General features: G+C 38.6%; 1 protein-coding gene across 1 annotated transcript; it reads left to right on the top strand.

Annotated features, from left to right (window-relative positions):
• Positions 1-1,865: 1,865 nt before the first annotated feature.
• Positions 1,866-19,980, top strand: slc25a1b (slc25a1 solute carrier family 25 member 1b). Its single transcript, XM_034709654.1, has 9 exons — positions 1,866-2,292; positions 12,222-12,329; positions 14,430-14,529; positions 14,921-15,059; positions 15,261-15,345; positions 17,624-17,728; positions 17,817-17,932; positions 18,020-18,093; positions 19,422-19,980. The coding sequence occupies exons 1-9, from the start codon at positions 2,178-2,180 to the stop codon at positions 19,534-19,536; spliced, it is 957 nt and encodes a 318-aa protein (XP_034565545.1). The 5' UTR covers positions 1,866-2,177; the 3' UTR covers positions 19,537-19,980.

Below are 19,980 nucleotides of genomic sequence, written 5' to 3'. Positions count from 1 at the left end.
AGATACAAATAAAAATAAGTTTATGTGCAACCCATGATCAGCAAAGCACAAATAATTAGGAGGCTAATGAGTGTTCTGCTCGAGTCCTAACAAGGACCAAAAAAGTAGACCACATCACTCCAGTTCTTAGATCTCTACACTGGCTTCCTGTCTGTCAGAGAATAGACTTTAAAATCCTGCTGATGGTTTATAAAGCACTGAATGGTTTAGGCCCAAAATACATTGCTGATCTGCTACTACTTTATGAACCACCTCGACCTCTGAGGTCATCAGGTACTGGTCTGCTTTCAGTTCCTAGAGTCAGAAGGAAACATGGTGAAGCAGCGTTTATTCATTATGCACCATATATCTGGAACACACTCCCTGAAAGCTGTAGGTCTGCTCCAACTCTCACCTCTTTTAAATCAAAGACTAAGACTTTTTTATTTGCCACTGCCTTCCTATCTTAGATTATTTTAACTCACTTTAAATTAAAATTTTAATGTAATTTTTAATATATTTCTAATTTTCCTTTTCTTTTCTGTTTTATCACATTTGTCATTTTAATTGTGTTCTTTTATGCCTGTCTGAATGTCTCCAATGTTTTTAATGTTTTAATGTAAAGCACATTGAGTTGCCCTTGTGTATGAAATGCGCTATACAAATAAAGCTGCCTTGCCTTGCCTTGCCTTCTAGTGGCAAGTATAATGTTTATTGTAATGTTCTGCATTGGACATTAATATGTGTTAGAGTAGAACAAGCCAAATGTGTCCACATCCTTACAAGTAAAAGTTTTAGTTAAAGGCTTAAGTTAAAAGATAGAATCAAAAAAGACTCAAACAAGTTAGAATAAGGTGATTTAATAATAATTTCACAAAGAAATAGTGAACAAATAAAAGCTAAAACTTAAACTAAGAAACTTTATTTTAAAGCTGCTAAATAGTATTGAAGTAAAAGTACACTTGTACCTATAAAATGTGGTGAAATAGAGGTAAATAAAAATATTTAAGTGCCCATAAGAAGCACCTGAGTTCTTCTGGGTTACATTTCAACACTGGTGACAAAAAGCTGAAGTAAATAAATATATATTGTGGATTTAATATGCAGTTTGTCTTTATGGAGTTTAAGATGAAGTAAATAAATATCCTTACATCGCATGAATAAAATACAAGTAACTCAAAATATGTTTCACCCTTTTTTTGAGATGATTGGTGATGTTTTTTTAAACTATTATGAACAGTTTGTTAATAAACAAATATTACAGGTGAGTGCAAATATGATTTTAAGTACTAATATAACTTATTCAAGTAAAGATAAATAAAATAACAGAGAGTTAGGAAAAACAAGTTAGAAGCATGTTGGCCTAACTGAGACGGCTGAAGTAATTCTTTCTTAATGTTTTATATTCATTTTAATGTTGTTTTATTGTTTTCTTTATTTAAACTATCTGTTTTTTTTATTAATTATTTATTTATTTTAATTATTTATACAATTAATTTTAATTTAATGCCTTTAACTTATTTTAATTGCACATATTTTATTGATGTTGGTGTGAATAAAATCCATTCTTGTTTTTTTAATATGTTTTTCCATTATTTTATTTCTGCTTCTGTCTTGTTCCAGTCACTGTAAAGCTTTTTGAATTGAATTTGATTTGCATGAAAGCTGCTCTATAAATAAAGATTGATTGATTTCATGTTTTATTTTGAATCCTCTGTTTTATTACTTTTGATTAATGATCTGTAGTAGTCCAGGGCCAGGAGTCCTTTATCTCAGTCTAACAGTCCAGGTGTAAACAGCGCCCCATACAGGTGAGCTGAAGTTGTAAAGCAGTCACCCTGCGCCCTGCAGGAATCCCTCCAGTCCACCTTAAATGTTTGTCACCAACATGACGTTCCCTCGGTCTGGAGGAAGAGGGGAAGTCTCGGGCCCTGCTGCCCCGCCCTGAACCAGCACTGACTCGACGCTCTCAGCCTGAGTGCGCCACGGAGGGAACTCCAGCAAGGACTTTATCAAGTCCAGACCAGCAGTCCAGAGTCCAATGTCCTCCTCCTCCTCAGCCTGCCTGCCTGGCCTCTGAATGTTTGCACCCGGACTCAGACTGCATGAGGACTTGACGGCTGTGTGAGATCCAGCACCTCCCAGTACGTCCGCACTGACAGAGAGACAGAAAGTTTGGAGGGTCTCAGAGAGACACCATGTCCGGACAGACCAGCTTCGTGAGTCCCTTTCACAGACCTCAGCTCCTGGCTGCTGCTGCGACTCCTGCAGGGAAAGCCAAACTCACTCACCCCGGCAAGGCGATCCTGGCAGGTAAGAAAGTTTGTGTTCTGCTCACACACACACACACACACACACACACACACACACACACACACACACACACACACACACACACACACACACACACACACACAGAGGGACGGGTGTTAAAGTTGTTTACAAGTTGTAGCTCAGTGTGCAGATGTGAGAGCACACACACTCAGGGATGGGTTTAAAGTGATGCAGGAGAAGAGTCCTGCAGGGAGGAGGACTACATGCTGGTCTTAAAGGGACCCCGGCTCTCTCCCTTTCACTTTGGTGAACTAAAAACAACACAAGTGAGAAGATGAAGGGAAACAATGAGGGATTCATGGATCAGCTCATTAACTCTCCTCCTTCTGAGCCTGTCAGAACAGATCAGCACAGCCTGTGCACACTGTGGCAACACATGGCTCTTCACTGAGGGGCTGCAGGTTGTACAGAGAGGTTTATTCTGATGTTCAGGACCATTATGAGACACTGGTTAAACTTTTCTTTGTGGTTCAACATGCAAAAGAAAGAGGAAATATCAGAGCTTAAAATGCATTTGAATAGTTACTATAAATACCAAGGGGTGAAGGTGTCACAGGAAGTCATGAGTTATCATCAGAAGGATCTGCTCTGAGAGGTTAAAGTCAACACAGTGACACTTTGGACCATCTTTTTAAAGAACATAACCCCCTTTAGCATCCATGCACAATGCTTTTGTTGTTAAAGGGAATCAGCAACATGTTATAAATGAAGCAAACATCAATATTTCAAGTTAAAATGTGTATTTTCTGCAAATTTAAGGGTGGAAGCTGCAAAACTTGCAATGTGAGAGGACCTTGAATTGTGTCAGTGGTTGATTTCAACGTGCTGACACACAGGCAGCATTTCTGAGGGTATAAACTAGGAAAAGTTTCTTTAAAATGTGACGTTATGAAGATTTAGAGTTTGAGATTTCAGTTTTGAAAGTAAAAACAAAGTCTTTCCTGCAATTGTAAGGAGGAATGTTTCAATAAGTTGGTTTTAAGCTGCGGTCGGTGGTTGATTTCAACATGCTGACTCACAAACAGCACAGAGCATGAAAGGTCTGTATAAAGCCCTGTATCAAATTATACTTGTTACTGTTCACTGATATCAATATTTAAAGTCATGAAGAATTACTTTTCATCAAACTATAAGATGTTATTTTGAAGGAATTTCTACACTGTGAGCTTCTTTTGTAAAAACTTAAATTGGGAATTTAAACCAACAATTGGTTCTTCACTGAGGGGCTGCAGATTGTACAGAGTGGTTTATTCTGATGTTCAGGACCATTACTAGACTCTAGTGAAAGCTATCTTTGTGGTTCAACATGCAAAAGAAAGAGGAGATATCAGAGCTTACAATGCATTTGAATAGTTACTATAAATAACAAGGTGTGAGGATGTCACAGGAAGTCATGTGTTATCATCAGAAGGATCTGCTCTGAGAGGTTAAAGTCAACACACTGACCCTTTGGACCATCTTTTTAAAGAACATAACCCCATTTAACATCCCTGCACAATGCTTTTACTGTTTTAAGGAATCAGCAACAGGTTAGCAATGATGCAAACTTTAATACAGCCAGGTAAAATGTGTATTTTCTGCAAATTTAAGTGTGCAAGATGCAAAGCCAGCATCGTGAGAATGCCACAAATTGTGTCAGTGGTTGATTTCAACGTGCTGACACACAGGCAGCATTTCTGAGAGCATAAACCAGGACCGGATTCTCTAAAATGTGATGTTAAGAACATAAAGAGCTTGAGCTTTCAGTGTTAAAAGTAAAAACAAAGTCTTTCCTGCATTTGTAAGGAGGAATGTTTCAATGAGGGCAGTATTGGTTGGTTTTAAGCTGCGGTCGGTGGTTGATTTCAACATGCTGACTCACAAACAGCACAGCACAGAGCATGAAAGGTCTTTATAAAGCCCTGTATCAAATTATACTTGTTACTGTTCACTGATATTAATATTTAAAGTCATGAAGAATGTCTTTTCATCAAACTTTAGGGAGTAAGTTTGAAGGAATTTCTACACTATGAGCTTCTGCATCTGAAAAACAGGAATTGGGAACTTGAACCCTTTAAAAAAGTCTCCCTCATGCTCTGTATGAGGTGATGTTGACATGAGTGCAACATGACATGACTTTAAGCTGTTACATATGGTTGATTTCATCACATTGATCCTTTAGTTTGGATCTTTAAAAGGTCTTTAATGTGCCGTAATAAGGATCCTGGTAACAGCCGGTCTGGTTTGTACTTTTGAGACCTTTAACCTTTAACCACAGATCCTCTCCAGAGAATTGTTTTCAGACGTGAACTCTGATTACCTTCTCCTCCTGTTGGTCAATCAGTGACAGGTCGCTCCAACCTCACACACAGAGCTCAATCATTATGGGTTTTATTGCGTCATCAATAGGATGTAAGACGGAGCGAACACCCAGATCTGTGCCGGGGCTTCTGATCCAGCTGGAACCGAACAGGTTTCAAACACAAACCTGTTGGTTCATGTAGTTCTCTGTACCTGCCTGTCAGCAGTTTGGTGGGTGTTTTTCTGTTGACCTCATGCCCCCATACTGTGTGCGCAGAGGCCAGCAGCACCCCGCCAGCCCCCCCGCCCCCCCTTTGGGTGTCCATGTTCAGAGCCATGAGCCACGATGACAAAGCACATTGCTCTGTCAGCCTCTTCACTCATGACACGGTCAGAGGTTCAGCTCAGGAGCTTGTGCAAAAATGACAAACTTCATCCCCCAGGCTCCGTGTTATACTCTGAATGGTGACTCCAATATTATACATGGTAAACATGACAGACAAAAATGCTCCCATCTCACCTTTGATTGAACTAAAGTGATCAAAGGCAGGCGATAAGTGAGACACGTCACACACACCACAGTCAGTCCATTCAGCTCATACACACAAAACTATTCATAGAAGAAGAAGAAGATACTGTAGAGGAATAGTTAAGGTATTTATCTTCTTGAAGGAGCTGTATGAAAGGATTGATATCACCCTCATGTCTTTAAGTATAATAATAATAATAATAATACATTTTATTTATAAAAGCGCTTTAAAAGGTTCTCGAAGCGCTTTACAGGAAAATGCAATTATACAATAGGAAAGCAAAAGGAAAAGAGTGCAAAAAAAGCAAGAAAAGCAAGGCAGCAAAATAAAACAAAACAAGAAAAAAAAAAAAATCAATCAATTCTAGTTTAAAAGCATTTGTAAAAAGGTGTGTTTTGAGTCCGGATTTGAATTTGGTGAGTGAGGGAGAGAATCTGAGGTGTTGGGGGAGAGAGTTCCAGAGGGTGGGGGCAGCGACAGAGAAGGCCCTGTCCCCCCAGGGTCGGTGCTTGGGTTTGGTGAGAGGGGTGAGGAGGTTGGCGTTGGTGGAGCGGAGGTTGCGGGAGGGATTATATGGCTGCAGAAGGTCGGTGAGGTAGGAGGGAGATAGGTTATGGAGGGCTTTGTAGGTGAGGAGGAGGATCTTGTGCTGTTTTCTGAAGGGGATGGGAAGCCAATGGAGGTTCTGGAGGACTGGGGTGATGTGGTCTCTGGAGCGGGTATGAGTGAGGAGGCGTGCAGCTGAGTTTTGTATGTATTGTAGCTTGTTGAGGAGGGTGTTGGGTGTACCGTAGAGGATGCTATTGCAGTAATCGAGTCTTGAGGTGATGAAGGCGTGGATGAGAGTTTCAGCTGCTGTGAAGGAAAGGGAGGGGCGGAGACGGGCGATGTTTTTGAGGTGGAAGAAAGCGTTTTTTGAAATATTGTTAATGTGTTGCTGAAAGTTAAGTGACTGATCAAAGATGATACCAAGGGTACGGATGTGGGTGGATGCTGAAACAGTGGATTTATCAATAGTGAGTGAGAAGTCTGGGCAGGTGGAAGTGAGGGATTTTGGGCCTATGATGAGAATTTCGGATTTATTACAGTTGAGTTTGAGAAAGTTTGTTTGCATCCAGGAGTTTATTTCAGTGAGGCAGTTTGTGAGGGTGGTGTGGGTATGGTGCAAAAGTCAGGGGATAGTTAGCCTAGCTTAGTATAGAGTCTGCAAAGTTAGATATTTAAAACAAATAAAGTAGAATAGTTAATCAGTGAGTGAAAGAGTTAGCATACCTCTTTATCCTCACTTCAAACCAAACAGACAAAAAATGACGCCAAAACAGAAGTGCCAAAAACTGCAGTTCCTCGAGTGTCCACCAGAGGGTGGCCCCAAAAGTCCCGTAAGCCACATACACACCCATGCTAAAGCCTGATTTATGCTTCTGCGTCGAATGGACGGCGTTGCCTACACTGTAGGTCCGCGTAGCTCCCGTACCTACGCAGAGGCCTACACACGTAGCTGACGTTCACCTCCTCCAAAATGTAACTATCCCTAGAATCGACACGGACCACAAGCCCTGTGATTGGTCCGCTCATCGGCTGCACATAGTCCGTGTTTTTGATCTCCTCCTCTCTATTCTTCATGTAATCATGTCTGTATGATAAACAGCAACATGTGTCAGCTGTAGATTAACAGAACACGCTCTGAAACTCTGTGGAAAAGGAAACAGAGATCGTAGCGGGCCGGAAGCAAGCGACCGGCTATCAGAGAGACCACACTGTCCTCTAGGGTTTCAGAGGAGAACTGCTGCGTGTCACGGACACATGCTGCATAGAGGAGACGCAGAAGTATAAACCAGCCTTTAGGACACCTCTTTATTCTCACTTCCTGCCAAACAGACGAAAAATGAAGCCAAAGCAGAAGTGCCAAAAACTGCAGTTCCTCAAATGACCACTAGAGGGTGGCCCCAAAAGCCCTGTAAGCCACATACACACCCATTCTAAAAAAAGGTGATCTTTACAGCAGAAATAAACATGTTTACAGGCTGGTACAAAAGACGATGTTGGTCTGATTGCTCATTTCTTGTTAGCGTGGAGGCTTTTCATTTCACTCTCTCAAAAATATATATTTAGATGTGCAAAAATGTTAAAAGAGCTCACTTTCAAAATGTGATGAAGTACACTTCTTTAGAAAAATCCATGACTTCTGTTACTATAATCATATCCTATTTTTACTGTAAACTAACCCTACAGTTTCTTCTTCTGTTGCTTTGATTATAAGACTAAACAATGACAGGTTTGACATAATCACATGTTTCATAATGGTTGTTGTTAAAGCTGTTAATGAACAGTTAGTCTAAACCTTACAGGCCTTTCTGGGTTGACCCGTCACAACATGAAAAGTATAAAGGAGAAGCAGCAGCTGTTTAGTTTTTATTTTAGAATGACAGGGCGCTTTTTATGATTGTTTTGCATGCGTTACTAAAATCTTGAATATGAAGTCGCCCCGACACATTCCCTTTCACCTGTTCAAGCGGCCTCACATGTCAAACTTGATCAACTGGTTCTATATTCCTTTCCAGCCTGAATCCTGAGACATAACACAGGTACCACACAGAGGTTTGTCTGCAGAGCGATGATGTGGATTGTTTGTGGATCTAGTTTAATTTGTAGGTAGAGCTTCAGCCTGTCTCTAACCAAAGGAATGCCTGGGTGTGTCGCTTTAAGAGCTCAGTTTGGTAGCCGGCTTGCTCTTGATGTTTTTTGGTGAAAAACAATGTTTTGTCAAAGTGTAATCTCGTGATTGTTCGTGCACGAGCAGCCTGGTGACTTGCATGTTTGAGTGAGTGCAGGCGAGGCTCGCTGATTAGCTCTGTGCATGGCTTTTTAGTGGAAAAGAACGCATGTTACAGTCGACTACAAGAGTCCCTCTCTGGATTAGACTGATCTTTAAATGTGAACCATTCACAGGGCGACCTTTTTCTTAATCTACCCTCAGATTTCTGTTCCTTAATGCTCTTTAACTTCTGCTTCAGGCGGTCACAGAGTTTATTTTTAACATGGGGCAGATTGAAGCAGAAGAATGTTTGCAGAATAACTTGTTAAACTCGTAAACTCTTTCATCGCTCTGTGAGAGACTGCGTGAGCCAAGAGCTCAACACAGTCAGAATAAAGTTCCTCTGACAGACATGACTCTGTAGTGGAAGTCACTGCATTAAAAACAGACATGACTCTGTAGTGGAAGTCACTGCATTAAACACAGACATGACTCTGTAGTGGAAGTCACTGCATTAAAAACAGACATGACTCTGTAGTGGAAGTCACTGCATTAAAAACAGACGTGACTCTGTAGTGGAAGTCACTGCATTAAAAAGGGACATGACTCTGTAGTGGAAGTCACTGCATTAATAAGAGACATGACTCTGTAGTGGAAGTCACTGCATTAAAAACAGACATGACTCTGTAGTGGAAGTCACTGCATTAAAAACAGACATGACTCTGTAGTGGAAGTCACTGCATTAAAAACAGACGTGACTCTGTAGTGGAAGTCACTGCATTAAAAAGGGACATGACTCTGTAGTGGAAGTCACTGCATTAAAAACAGACGTGACTCTGTAGTGGAAGTCACTGCATTAAAAAGGGACATGACTCTGTAGTGGAAGTCACTGCATTAATAAGAGACATGACTCTGTAGTGGAAGTCACTGCATTAAAAACAGACATGACTCTGTAGTGGAAGTCACTGCATTAAAAACAGACATGACTCTGTAGTGGAAGTCACTGCATTAAAAAACAGACATGACTCTGTAGTGGAAGTCACTGCATTAAACACAGACATGACTCTGTAGTGGAAGTCACTGCATTAAACACAGACATGACTCTGTAGTGGAAGTCACTGCATTAAACACAGGCATGCCTCTGTTGTGGAAGTCACTGCATTAAAAACAGACATGACTCTGTAGTGGAAGTCACTGCATTAAAAACAGACATGACTCTGTAGTGGAAGTCACTGCATTAGAAACAGGCATGACTCTGTAGTGGAAGTCACTGCATTAAAAACAGGCATGACTCTGTAGTGGAAGTCACTGCATTAAACACAGACATGACTCTGTAGTGGAAGTCACTGCATTAAAAACAGACATGACTCTGTAGTGGAAGTCAGTGCATTAAAAACAGACATGACTCTGTAGTGGAAGTCACTGCATTAAACACAGACATGACTCTGTAGTGGAAGTCACTGCATTAAACACAGACATGCCTCTGTAGTGGAGATCACTGCATTAAAAACAGACATGACTCTGTAGTGGAAGTCACTGCATTAAAACAGACTTGACTCTGTAGTGGAAGTCACTGCATTAAACACAGACATGACTCTGTAGTGGAAGTCACTGCATTAAACACAGGCTTGACTCTGTAGTGGAAGTCACTGCATTAAACACAGGCTTGACTCTGTAGTGGAAGTCACTGCATTAAACACAGGCTTGACTCTGTAGTGGAAGTCACTGCATTAAACACAGGCTTGACTCTGTAGTGGAAGTCACTGCATTAAACACAGACATGACTCTGTAGTGGAAGTCACTGCATTAAACACAGACATGACTCTGTAGTGGAAGTCACTGCATTAAAAACAGACATGACTCTGTAGTGGAAGTCACTGCATTAAAACACAGACATGACTCTGTAGTGGAAGTCACTGCATTAAACACAGACATGACTCTGTAGTGGAAGTCACTGCATTAAAAACAGACATGACCCTGTAATAACAGACATGACTCTGTAGTGGAAGTCACTGCATTAAAAACAGACATTACTCTGTAGTGGAAGTCACTGCATTATAAACAGACATGACTGTAGTGGAAGTCACTGCATTAAAAACAGACATGACTCTGTAGTGGAAGTCACTGCATTAAACACAGACATGACTCTGTAGTGGAAGTCACTGCATTAAACACAGACATGACTCTGTAGTGGAAGTCACTGCATTAAAACAGACATGACTCTGTAGTGGAAGTCACTGCATTAAAAACAGACATGACTCTGTAGTGGAAGTCACTGCATTAAACACAGACATGACTCTGTAGTGGAAGTCACTGCATTAAAAACAGACATGACTCTGTAGTGGAAGTCACTGCATTAAACACAGACATGACTCTGTAGTGGAAGTCACTGCATTAAACACAGACATGACTCTGTAGTGGAAGTCACTGCATTAAAAACAGACATGACTCTGTAGTGGAAGTCACTGCATTAAACACAGACATGACTCTGTAGTGGAAGTCACTGCATTAAAAACAGACATGACTGTGAATGTTACTACACCCGTGCATTCCCTCAAACCACTTGAACAGACTTGTTATCAGAGTTTAATGCAGATAAATAACTTTTACAGCTCATGGAGGTTGCTCTGCATGGACTTAATATCAGTTATGAAAGATATGAGTACCTTTCTTTCTACAACCATCAGTTGCTCCATGTCTCTGAAGATAAGACCCCTCGTTAAGTTATGTTAAACATTTTTCAGACTTTCTAGGTTTTTGTTCCAACTTGAAGAGGCCCCTCATGAATTTTCTCACTGTAATTATACTGACACCAGGCCATGGCTGCAGGGTGAAATCTGCCCTTTTTTCTGACTTAAAGCTCAAGTTTCTGCACTTTATGCAAACTTCTCATCACGTCAGCAGAGTCAGGCCATGCTCTGACTGCTGCTGTGTGTGTATCTGTACAGTAGAGTGTTGAACAGTGTGTGCTTTGAAGGCTACACACCCCCTTCAGTTGGAGTCATGCCAGGGGGAGTTTCTGTAGGCAGACTCTCACTGAGATCAGCAGAGCCAATCAGCTGCAGCCGCTGAGTTCGCTGTTGAACGGCAGATGTGTGACAGTCCGGGGTTTAAGGTGGAGCTGATTGAGTTAACTGAAAGGGAATATGGTGTGACAAACATGAAGACAGTTTATATATGCATGAAAAACTTCCTCTGATCTAAACTCATGTGTAACTTATTCACAGAGCATCAAAGACATCTTAAAGGAATCTCCTGATGTTTACCATTCATTTTATTTATTAGCAATTATTATAATTATTCACTTTTATGATCATATATTTTATTTCATTAGATTTTAAGTTGTTTTTTTTGGTCACATTTATTATTTAAATTCATATTCAGTTTTTCTGTGAGTTTTTTCTGAACTCTAAGTTGAATAAAGTTGAACTTTATTAGAATATTTTTAAATTGATTTACTGTAAAAAATATTTAATCAGTAATTTATCAACTTTAAGTGGTACAATTTTCAACTTCTTTATAACTGTACACTCTTATCCTTATTTAATTTTATTTCTAAGTTATAATTATTATTTTTAATTTTCTGATTTTATCTTCCTCAAGATGTTTAATTAAAAACATATTCTACGGTTTAATATTAATGTTTGATATTTTTAAATTAGTGTTATTTTTGCCTTCATCCTAATTCAATGCACATTGTTTCCACCTTAATTCATTAAATTATTTTATTTAAATTACATTTTGTTCTAGTACGTACAAGTGAAATGAGTCAAGCCTAGTCATGCCTATTTGTTGTTTCTTTGTATTTATAGCTAAGGTTATTGTTATTATATTTTTAATTTTATTTTTTTACTGTAATTCTTCTTCTTATTCTTATTCCTATGCCTTGTACAAAGAGAACACAGTTTACTAAAGTCAAATTCCTTGTGTGTTCAAGCATACTTGGCGAATAAAGCTGATTCTGATTCTGCTGATTCTGAGATATTTAGGATAAACCTTTGAATGCATGTTAATGTGACTAACTTGGAAAATTAACTATCCTCTTTGAAATATATATTTACATTTGAACTGTAGATTTTACATTAGAACAGTAAGTTTTATTTTTAAAATATATTTAAAAAAGGAATTTAATTTCCGTCTCAAATAAAAAACATGGTTGTGATTGTATTTGCTGTCTCTAATGTTTGATGTGTAAATGCTGTTTTATAACAAAAGCATCTTTTCTCTGTGAAATGCTTCTGTGTGGTGTCGTCCGAAAACAAACCCCTCTAACATATATGTTCATATTTCTCTCTCTTGTTAAAACCTGTCCGAGCTCTGACAGTCTTCTATTGTTGTTTCAGGAGGGATAGCTGGAGGCATCGAGATCTGCATCACCTTCCCCACAGAGTACGTCAAAACACAGCTGCAGCTCGACGAGAAGGCCAATCCTCCCAAATACAAAGGCATCGGTGAGTTCACTGACTTCATGTCGAGCACACTCTGTGACCACTTTCAAATTTAAACCTGTGAAATCTAAAGCACAGAGGTTTCTTTTTTTTTTTTATTTACGTTTTATTGATTTTATACATAAACAACAATGAACATGAAGACCTATAGACAAGTACAAAGACTTCGGGGGGAAAGTAAAGACTTACATAAAGAGACTGGTAGACACCACCAGAAAAAAAACAAATATGAAAATAAACAGATGAGTGTCAATCACAGTCCAAGCAGAGATCACCTAAAATCCGGTCTGATAGTAGAGACATATGAGATCCATTTTTGCCAATTTACAATAAATACCTCCTTTTGTGTTCTTAAATTAAAAGTAATTCTTTCCATCACAAAGATACTGTACACAATATCAATCCATTCATCCACATTGGGGGCCTCCCTCTTCAACCATTTCTTTGTTATAGATTTCTTACAGGCCACTAGTAATATTCTCAGCAAGTATTTATCTCTGTTCCTCCAATCTAGTTCCTTTAGATCAACCAGATACAACAGATTGAAACATAAAGTTATTCTTGTTGAAAAGACAGTCTCTAGGATCTGATGTATGCGCAACCAAAATGGGTTCACAACGGGGCAACTCCAAAATATATGATAGTGGTTCGCCTCTTTACTGCCGCAGCATCTCCAACACTCTGTCTGGCTGGAATATGATTTCTTCTGATATGGAGTACAGAAATAGCGGATGACATTTTTCCACGTAAATTCTCTCCAAAGTGGGGAATTTGTTGTTTTCCATTGTTGTTTAAAAATGTCACTCCAGTTCTCCTGTGTGATTACTATGTTGCCTTCTGTCTCCCACCTTGATCTTGCATTAGACGTGTTATCTTTGTTAAGAGATTGAAGCCCCATATACAATTTTGAGATTCCCTTCCTATAAGGTTCATCTTGGTAAGCTTTTACAAATATCTGTAGAATCTCTTTTCCAGGATCATAGTTTTTTATGATTTTTTTCTCAATATAGTCTCTTATTTGTAAGTATCTGAAGTGGTCCTGGTTCCGTAGTCCAAATTTATCTTTGAGATCCTGGAAACTCCTAACTGAACCTTAGCACAGAGGTTTCTAATATTCTTATATCTTTAGATAAGTTAGTGCTGTCATAAAAAACACCTGTCAGTAAAACCACTTCAAACTACAACACCTAAATAATTAACCTCATAAGAAACATGTCAGTAAAAAAATAACCTCTCTGATGTTGAATATCAAGCTGTTCCTTCAAATATACTTAATTCACATTTCAACTTGTTTTTGAATTTAAAATCATAAAAAATAATAATTTATGCATCAATCTTATATATTTTAACAACTTGATTTAACTTGAAAGTCATTTCTGCTTTTCTGCTTTTAAAATACATTTATCAATTATTCATTTGAGATTTTCTAGTTGTTTTTGTTACTAATTACAAAAAAATGTTAAATTTAGACGTCAAATTCACATTTCTGTCATGACAAATACTGATGGACTGCATAAACACGAAGGACAAACTTGGAAAAAGGTTTAAAAACAGGTTGTTTTAGTTCAAAGATGTTTTAAAATGCTGTCATTTAAGAAAATAACATTGAAAATACTAAAGTTGCGTACCCATCCTTTAATTCTCAGCTGTTGCAGCAGATCTTTGTGAGGTTCATGTGTGTGAAACCCTTTAAAAAGAGTTCTCTACATGTCCTCACATTGCTTTTTAATTCATTCAGTTTCACATAAATTAATCAGCAGCTGTCCTGTAACAAAGTCCCCTTCACCCCCCTCCTCTTTAGATTCCTCCTGATGGTCCATAGTGACGTTAGACGTCGTGTTTTTGCAGAACATGAAGGCCCGCTCGTGTATTTGCGTAGTAAGCTAATCTCTGTTATCTGTCGGTGAACTTTGGCACAGAAATGTTTGTGTGCAGAAACTCAGCGTGACGGTTGTTGCTTCAAACTGCAGAGAGACACACGTGGGACTCAAACCTCCTCTGCTCTCCTCTTTTAACAACGTGTGTTTGTAAAGATGGATGTTTAAGACGTATGTGGTTTGTTTCTAACCTTCTGATTGGTTCTCCTCTCTCCTCTCTCTGCAGGAGACTGTGTGAAGCAGACGGTGAACGGTCATGGGGTGAGGGGTCTTTACAGAGGGCTCAGCTCTCTGCTGTATGGATCTATACCTAAAGCAGCTGTCAGGTACGACAACAATGTATCCTCTGCATGCACAATCACACACTCAATGAAGGGATGAGTGCTTTCTAACTCTTTTAGAGAGTTGGAAACTTCAACTTGAGCTCTAAGGAACTTTTTCACTACTTTCTAACGTGTTTACATGGAAAGAAGAGATGTTTGTGGTCTTAAGAGTTTGAAAACACTTGCAATATAAGCACATATAAGCAAATCTGCAGCTACAAATGTTCAGCTAAGGTTTCAAGGAACAGTCGAGGGATTTCTCATCACCTATCAACCCAAAAGAAGAGCTCCTAACTGCTGCATGAATCTTTGCAGGGTTCATAAGTGAAGTTGCTCCTATATGTTTCTGTTTTAAGTCATTGATTGTACTTTCTATGCTTGTTTACTCTCTCAGATTCGGGGTGTTTGAGTTCCTCAGTAATAAGGTGCGAGATGAATCAGGTAAACTGGACAGCACAAGAGGATTACTCTGCGGGCTCGGTGCTGGAGTCGCAGAAGCTGTGGTGGTGGTCTGTCCCATGGAGACTGTGAAGGTAAAGACAGAGCTATAGTCTCTGCATAAAACAGATGAAGCTCAGTTATATCTCCATGAAATCAAATGTCTCTGACCCCGCTCTGCACACGACCCTGCATGCCCCAGATTTAAAACCTTATCTCCTTTGTTTCTATTTTGACTCGTTCATCCATACGACTTCTGGATTTATCGATAAATCAACGTAATGATGTCGTTTCAGGTCAAATTCATCCACGATCAGACGTCAGCAAACCCAAAGTACAGAGGATTCTTCCACGGGGTGAGGGAGATTGTTAGAACTGAAGGTAAGGATGAGTTGGATGTTACTGCCACCTGCTGGTCAAACTCCATCACTGAGGCTCCTTCATCCTTTCCCATGAGTTTACATCTTCTTTGGTTAGAGTATCAATCAATCTTTATTTAACATATAACAAAGACCCAACATCAAGACCGGATAAGATCCAGTCCCATCTTACAGACAGGACTCAGTCTGATCTCATCTTAATCCACCATGAGCAGAGCACTTTGCAGCATTTAGCAAGTTACAGTGGCAAGGACAAACTTCCTTTAACAGGCAGAAACCTCCAGCAGGACCAGACTCATGTTAGACACACATCTGCTGAGACCATGTTGGAGAGAGGGATAGAGGGAGATGAAGAGAGAGAGAGATGATAGTGGGGAGACGGATAGTAGTAGTTGTAGCAGCTGGAGTCTGGCACGTCCACAGCAGCAGAGATCCAGAGGAACCTACGAGACAAGGGAGCTCAGGGACTCCAGAAAGGTCTATGGAAAGAGAGAAGAGAGGGAGACCAGAAGAAAGAAAAAGAGGAGAATAAATGGTGAAGGAAAGGACGGGATAATAAAAGGAGAAATGAAGGATGAAGAAAAATGGAAAGAACAAAGAAAGAAAGAAAGAAGGAATGAAAGAAAATGAATAAAAAAAGAGAGAGAAAGAAGGAAGGGATGAAAGAAAGAAAGAAGGAATGAAAGAAAGAAAGAAAGAAGGAATGAAAAGAAAAAGGAATAAAAGAGAGAAAGAAAGAAAGAAAGAAAGAAAGAAAGAAAGAGAGAAGGAATGAAAGGAAAAATGAATTAAAAAAAGAGAGAAAGAGAGAAAGAAAGAAAGAAAGAAAGAAGGAATAAAAGAGAGAAAGAAAGAAAGAAAGAAAGAAAGAAAGAGGCAAAGAAAGAAGGAATGATAGAAAGAAAGTAAGAGAAAGGACAGCAGGAAAGAAGGAATAAAAAGAAAAAGGAATGAAAGAAAGAAAGGATGAATAACAGACCCCAAAAAAGGAATCTGCAGCAGAGATCCAGAGGAACCTACGAGACAAGGGAGCTCAGGGACTCCAGAAAGGTCTAAGAAAAGAGAGAAGAGAGGGAGACCAGAAGAAAGAAAAAGAGATAAGAAATGGTGAAGGAAAGGATAGAAGGAAAGGAGGGGATAAGAAAAGGAGACATGAAGGATGAAGAAATATGGAAAGAACAAAGAAAGAAAGAAAGAAGGAATGAAAGGAAAAATGAATAAAAAAAGAGAGAAAGAAGGAAGGGATGAAAGAAAGAAAGAAGGAATGATAGAGAGAGAAAGAAAGAAAGAAAGAAAGAAAGAAAGAAAGAAAGAAGGGATGAAAGAAAGAAAGAAGGAATGAAAGGAAAAATGAATAAAAAAAGAGAGAGAGAAGGAAGGGATGAAAGAAGGAATGAAAGAAAGAAAGAAAGAAGGGATGAAAGAAAGAAAGAATGATAGAGATAAAGAAAGAAAGAAAGAAAGAAAGGAATGAAAAGAGAAAGGAATAAAAAAGAGAAACAAAGAAAGAAAGAAAGAGGCAAAGAAAGAAGGAATGAAAGAAAGAAAGAAAGAAAGAAAGAAAGACAGAAAGAAGGAATGAAACGAAAAAGGAATGAAAGAGAGAAAGAAAGAAGGAATGAAAGAAAGGAAGAATAACAGATCCAAAAAAGGAATCTACAGCAGAGATCCAGAGGAAGCTACGAGACAAGGGAGCTCAGGGACTCCAGAAAGGTCTATGGTTAGTAACTTTAATGGGACAGGAAGAGTTAAAGTGAGAGACAGGCAGAGAGAGGAGAGAGAGGGAAAGACAGGATCCCAGTGTGTCAGTCTAAGCCTATAGCAGCATAACTAAGACCTGGTCCAAGCCTGATCCAGCTCTAACTATAAGCTTTATCAAAAAGGAAAGTTTGAAGCCTACTCTTAAAAGTAGAGAGGGTGTCTGCCTCCCAGACCCTGACTGGTAGATGATTCCAAAGGAGAGGGGTCTGATAACTGAAGGCTCTACCTCCCATACTACTTTTAGAGTATGATCTCATCCTCCTTTAAAATTAAATGTTTCTAGACAGTTACCTTAAAGTCCTGAAAATGTTTATCAGAGTTCACAAATTTTCTAGAAAAGTTTCAGAAAAAGCTTCAATTCTTCAAATCCAGCCGTCTCCAAGCTCATTATTTAAACAAATGTCCTTCTTTCTATTTTTCTGAAGGATGATTTACGTCCTCAGTGTCCAGCACTTGCAGAGTAAACGTTTCTCACTCTGAAATGAAACCTAACTCTGATGTTGCTGCTTTGGTTTCAGGGTTTAAAGGGACGTATCAAGGCCTGACCGCCACCGTGTTGAAACAAGGCTCCAACCAGGCCATCCGCTTCTACGTCATGACCTCTCTGAGGAACTGGTACAAAGGTGATTGAATCAATCATCCTTCATAATGAATATAATCATGGAACAAAAAAAAAAGTAGCATAAGAATCATATCTGTGTTTCTTTAAAGGGGATGACCCAAACAAAGCCATTAACCCTTTGTTGACTGGACTGTTTGGAGCTATTGCCGGTGCAGCCAGTGTGTTTGGAAACACTCCCATGGACGTCATTAAGACCAGGATGCAGGTGAGTGAAACACGTGTGTCTCTTAGAGCACCACGATTCAACCCCGAGGAGAGTCACTGACATGTTCATATGTCTTCTTATCACCAGGGTCTCGAAGCCAGCAAGTATAAAAGCACGTGGGACTGTGCCGTCAAGATCATGAAGCACGAGGGACCAAAGGCGTAAGTGTTGGAGTGATTCATGGAGAGTGATGGGTCCTGTGATGATGCTTCTTTTATCAATCAATCAATCAATCAGACCCCCCCCATCCTATTCCCAACCCCAACCCCTACTCCAAACCCACCCCACAACCCTAAGGTTAAGAATACAATATATGAAACAATAATAATAATAACAATGAAAATAAAATAAATTAATAAATGAAAAATAAAAAAGAAGTTGCTGAACGAACTGAGGAAACGCTCTCATGATATCTTAATGAGGAAACACTGGAGGGAAAATAAGATGTTAAAACTCAACACAGGAAGTTAAACTCACCAAAATAAAATACATTTCTAAGATAATGAAACACTAAAATAATAAACCATTAAAATAAAATAAGATGATATACTTAAAAAATAATTAAATTAAATTAAATTAAATTAATAAATGAAAAATAAAAAAGAAGTTGCTGAACAAACTGAGGAAACGATCTCATGATGAAATTAAACTCACCAAAATAAAATAAATTACTAAGACAATAAAAAACTAAAATATTAAACCATTAAAATAAAGTAAGATGCTGTACTTAAAATAAATAAAATTAAATAAATTAAATAAAAAGTGACTAAAATTTGAACTAGATAATAAATAAATTACATAATAAAACACTAAAATATTAAATCATTAAAAGAAAATAAGATGCTATACTTAAAATAAATAAATAAATAAAATAATAAGTGATTAAAATATTAACTAGATAATAAATAAATAAATACATTACATTAAATAAAATAAATTAAATGAAAAGTGACAAATTTGAACTAGATAATAAATAAATAAATACATTACATTAAATTAAATAAATTAATTAAAAAGTGACTAAAATTTGAACTAGATAATAAATAAATAAATCACTAAGATAATAAAACACTAAAATATTAAACACTTAAAAGGAAATAAGATGCTGTACTTAAAATAAATAGATAAATTAAATAAAAAGTGACTCTTTTTTTTTTATTTTTTTATTTTCAGAGCCCCACATTCAGACAGACAACAACAGTTTTGCATCATTTTCAATCATCATGACAACATTTTCAATCAGTTCACAGTCTGCCAGTGTCCGTATCTGAAAGTGACTCAAATTTTAACTAGATAATAAATAAATTAATAAATGAAGTTTGGGGAAATAAAACTGTTATAAGAATAAAACTCAGTTAAAGTGAGACTATAAAGGTCGGTCTTGAGTTTGCTTTTTAAAATAGTTTTTAGTAACCTCTCTGAGTGGCTGATGATTGGATCATTCAGGCTCCGTGTTAGTCTCACGTTCTCCCTCTTCGTCCCCTCTCAGGTTCTACAAAGGTACCGTTCCTCGGCTGGGTCGCGTGTGCATGGACGTGGCCATCGTCTTCATCATCTACGAGGAAGTGGTGAAGGTGCTGAACACTGTTTGGAAGACGGACTGAGACGGACGCCGTGGTGCTGCACAAGTCGTGAAAACTGATCTCCTCAAACCCCCCCGCTTCTAGGTTCTAATATCTACCTCTGAGTGATTTTCAGACAGAAACTAAGGGTTTGGTATCTTCTTGATTTTATTTGTAACTCGGGATTTACAAGTGGAAGCGTTACCTGCATGAAGAAGCTCCAGACTGCAGAGTCAACGCTGACACATGGTGTCTTTTATGGATTCCAGAGAGGGGAAGTTCCTTCAGAGCTCAGGGAAAAGGAACAAACAGCATTTATTTAGGAGTGATTGATGAGAGATGGAAACATTATGAGGAAGGAGAAGTGAGTCTCACCTGTAGCGCTTTAAGTTCAGTTTACCCTGACAGAGAAGAGAACCCCGACCCGGTATAATGTGATTTAGACACTGTAGATGAAGAAGCTATACTTGAACTGAGCAGTGATTC

The sequence above is a fragment of the Notolabrus celidotus genome, chromosome 19, assembly GCF_009762535.1.
Source record: "Notolabrus celidotus isolate fNotCel1 chromosome 19, fNotCel1.pri, whole genome shotgun sequence".
NCBI classification, from domain to species: Eukaryota; Metazoa; Chordata; class Actinopteri; order Labriformes; family Labridae; genus Notolabrus; species Notolabrus celidotus.
The sequence above is the reverse complement of the archived record's forward strand: the minus strand, read 5'-3'. Positions and strand labels throughout refer to the sequence as shown.

Excerpts from the sequence above, each read along its gene's own strand:
- slc25a1b (XM_034709654.1), top strand. The coding sequence starts at position 2,178 with ATGTCCGGACAGACCAGCTTCGTGAGTCCCTTTCACAGACCTCAGCTC. Across the intron at positions 14,530-14,920 it reads ATACCTAAAGCAGCTGTCAG|ATTCGGGGTGTTTGAGTTCC; the intron begins GTACGACAACAA and ends TTACTCTCTCAG. Across the intron at positions 15,060-15,260 it reads GTCCCATGGAGACTGTGAAG|GTCAAATTCATCCACGATCA; the intron begins GTAAAGACAGAG and ends ATGTCGTTTCAG.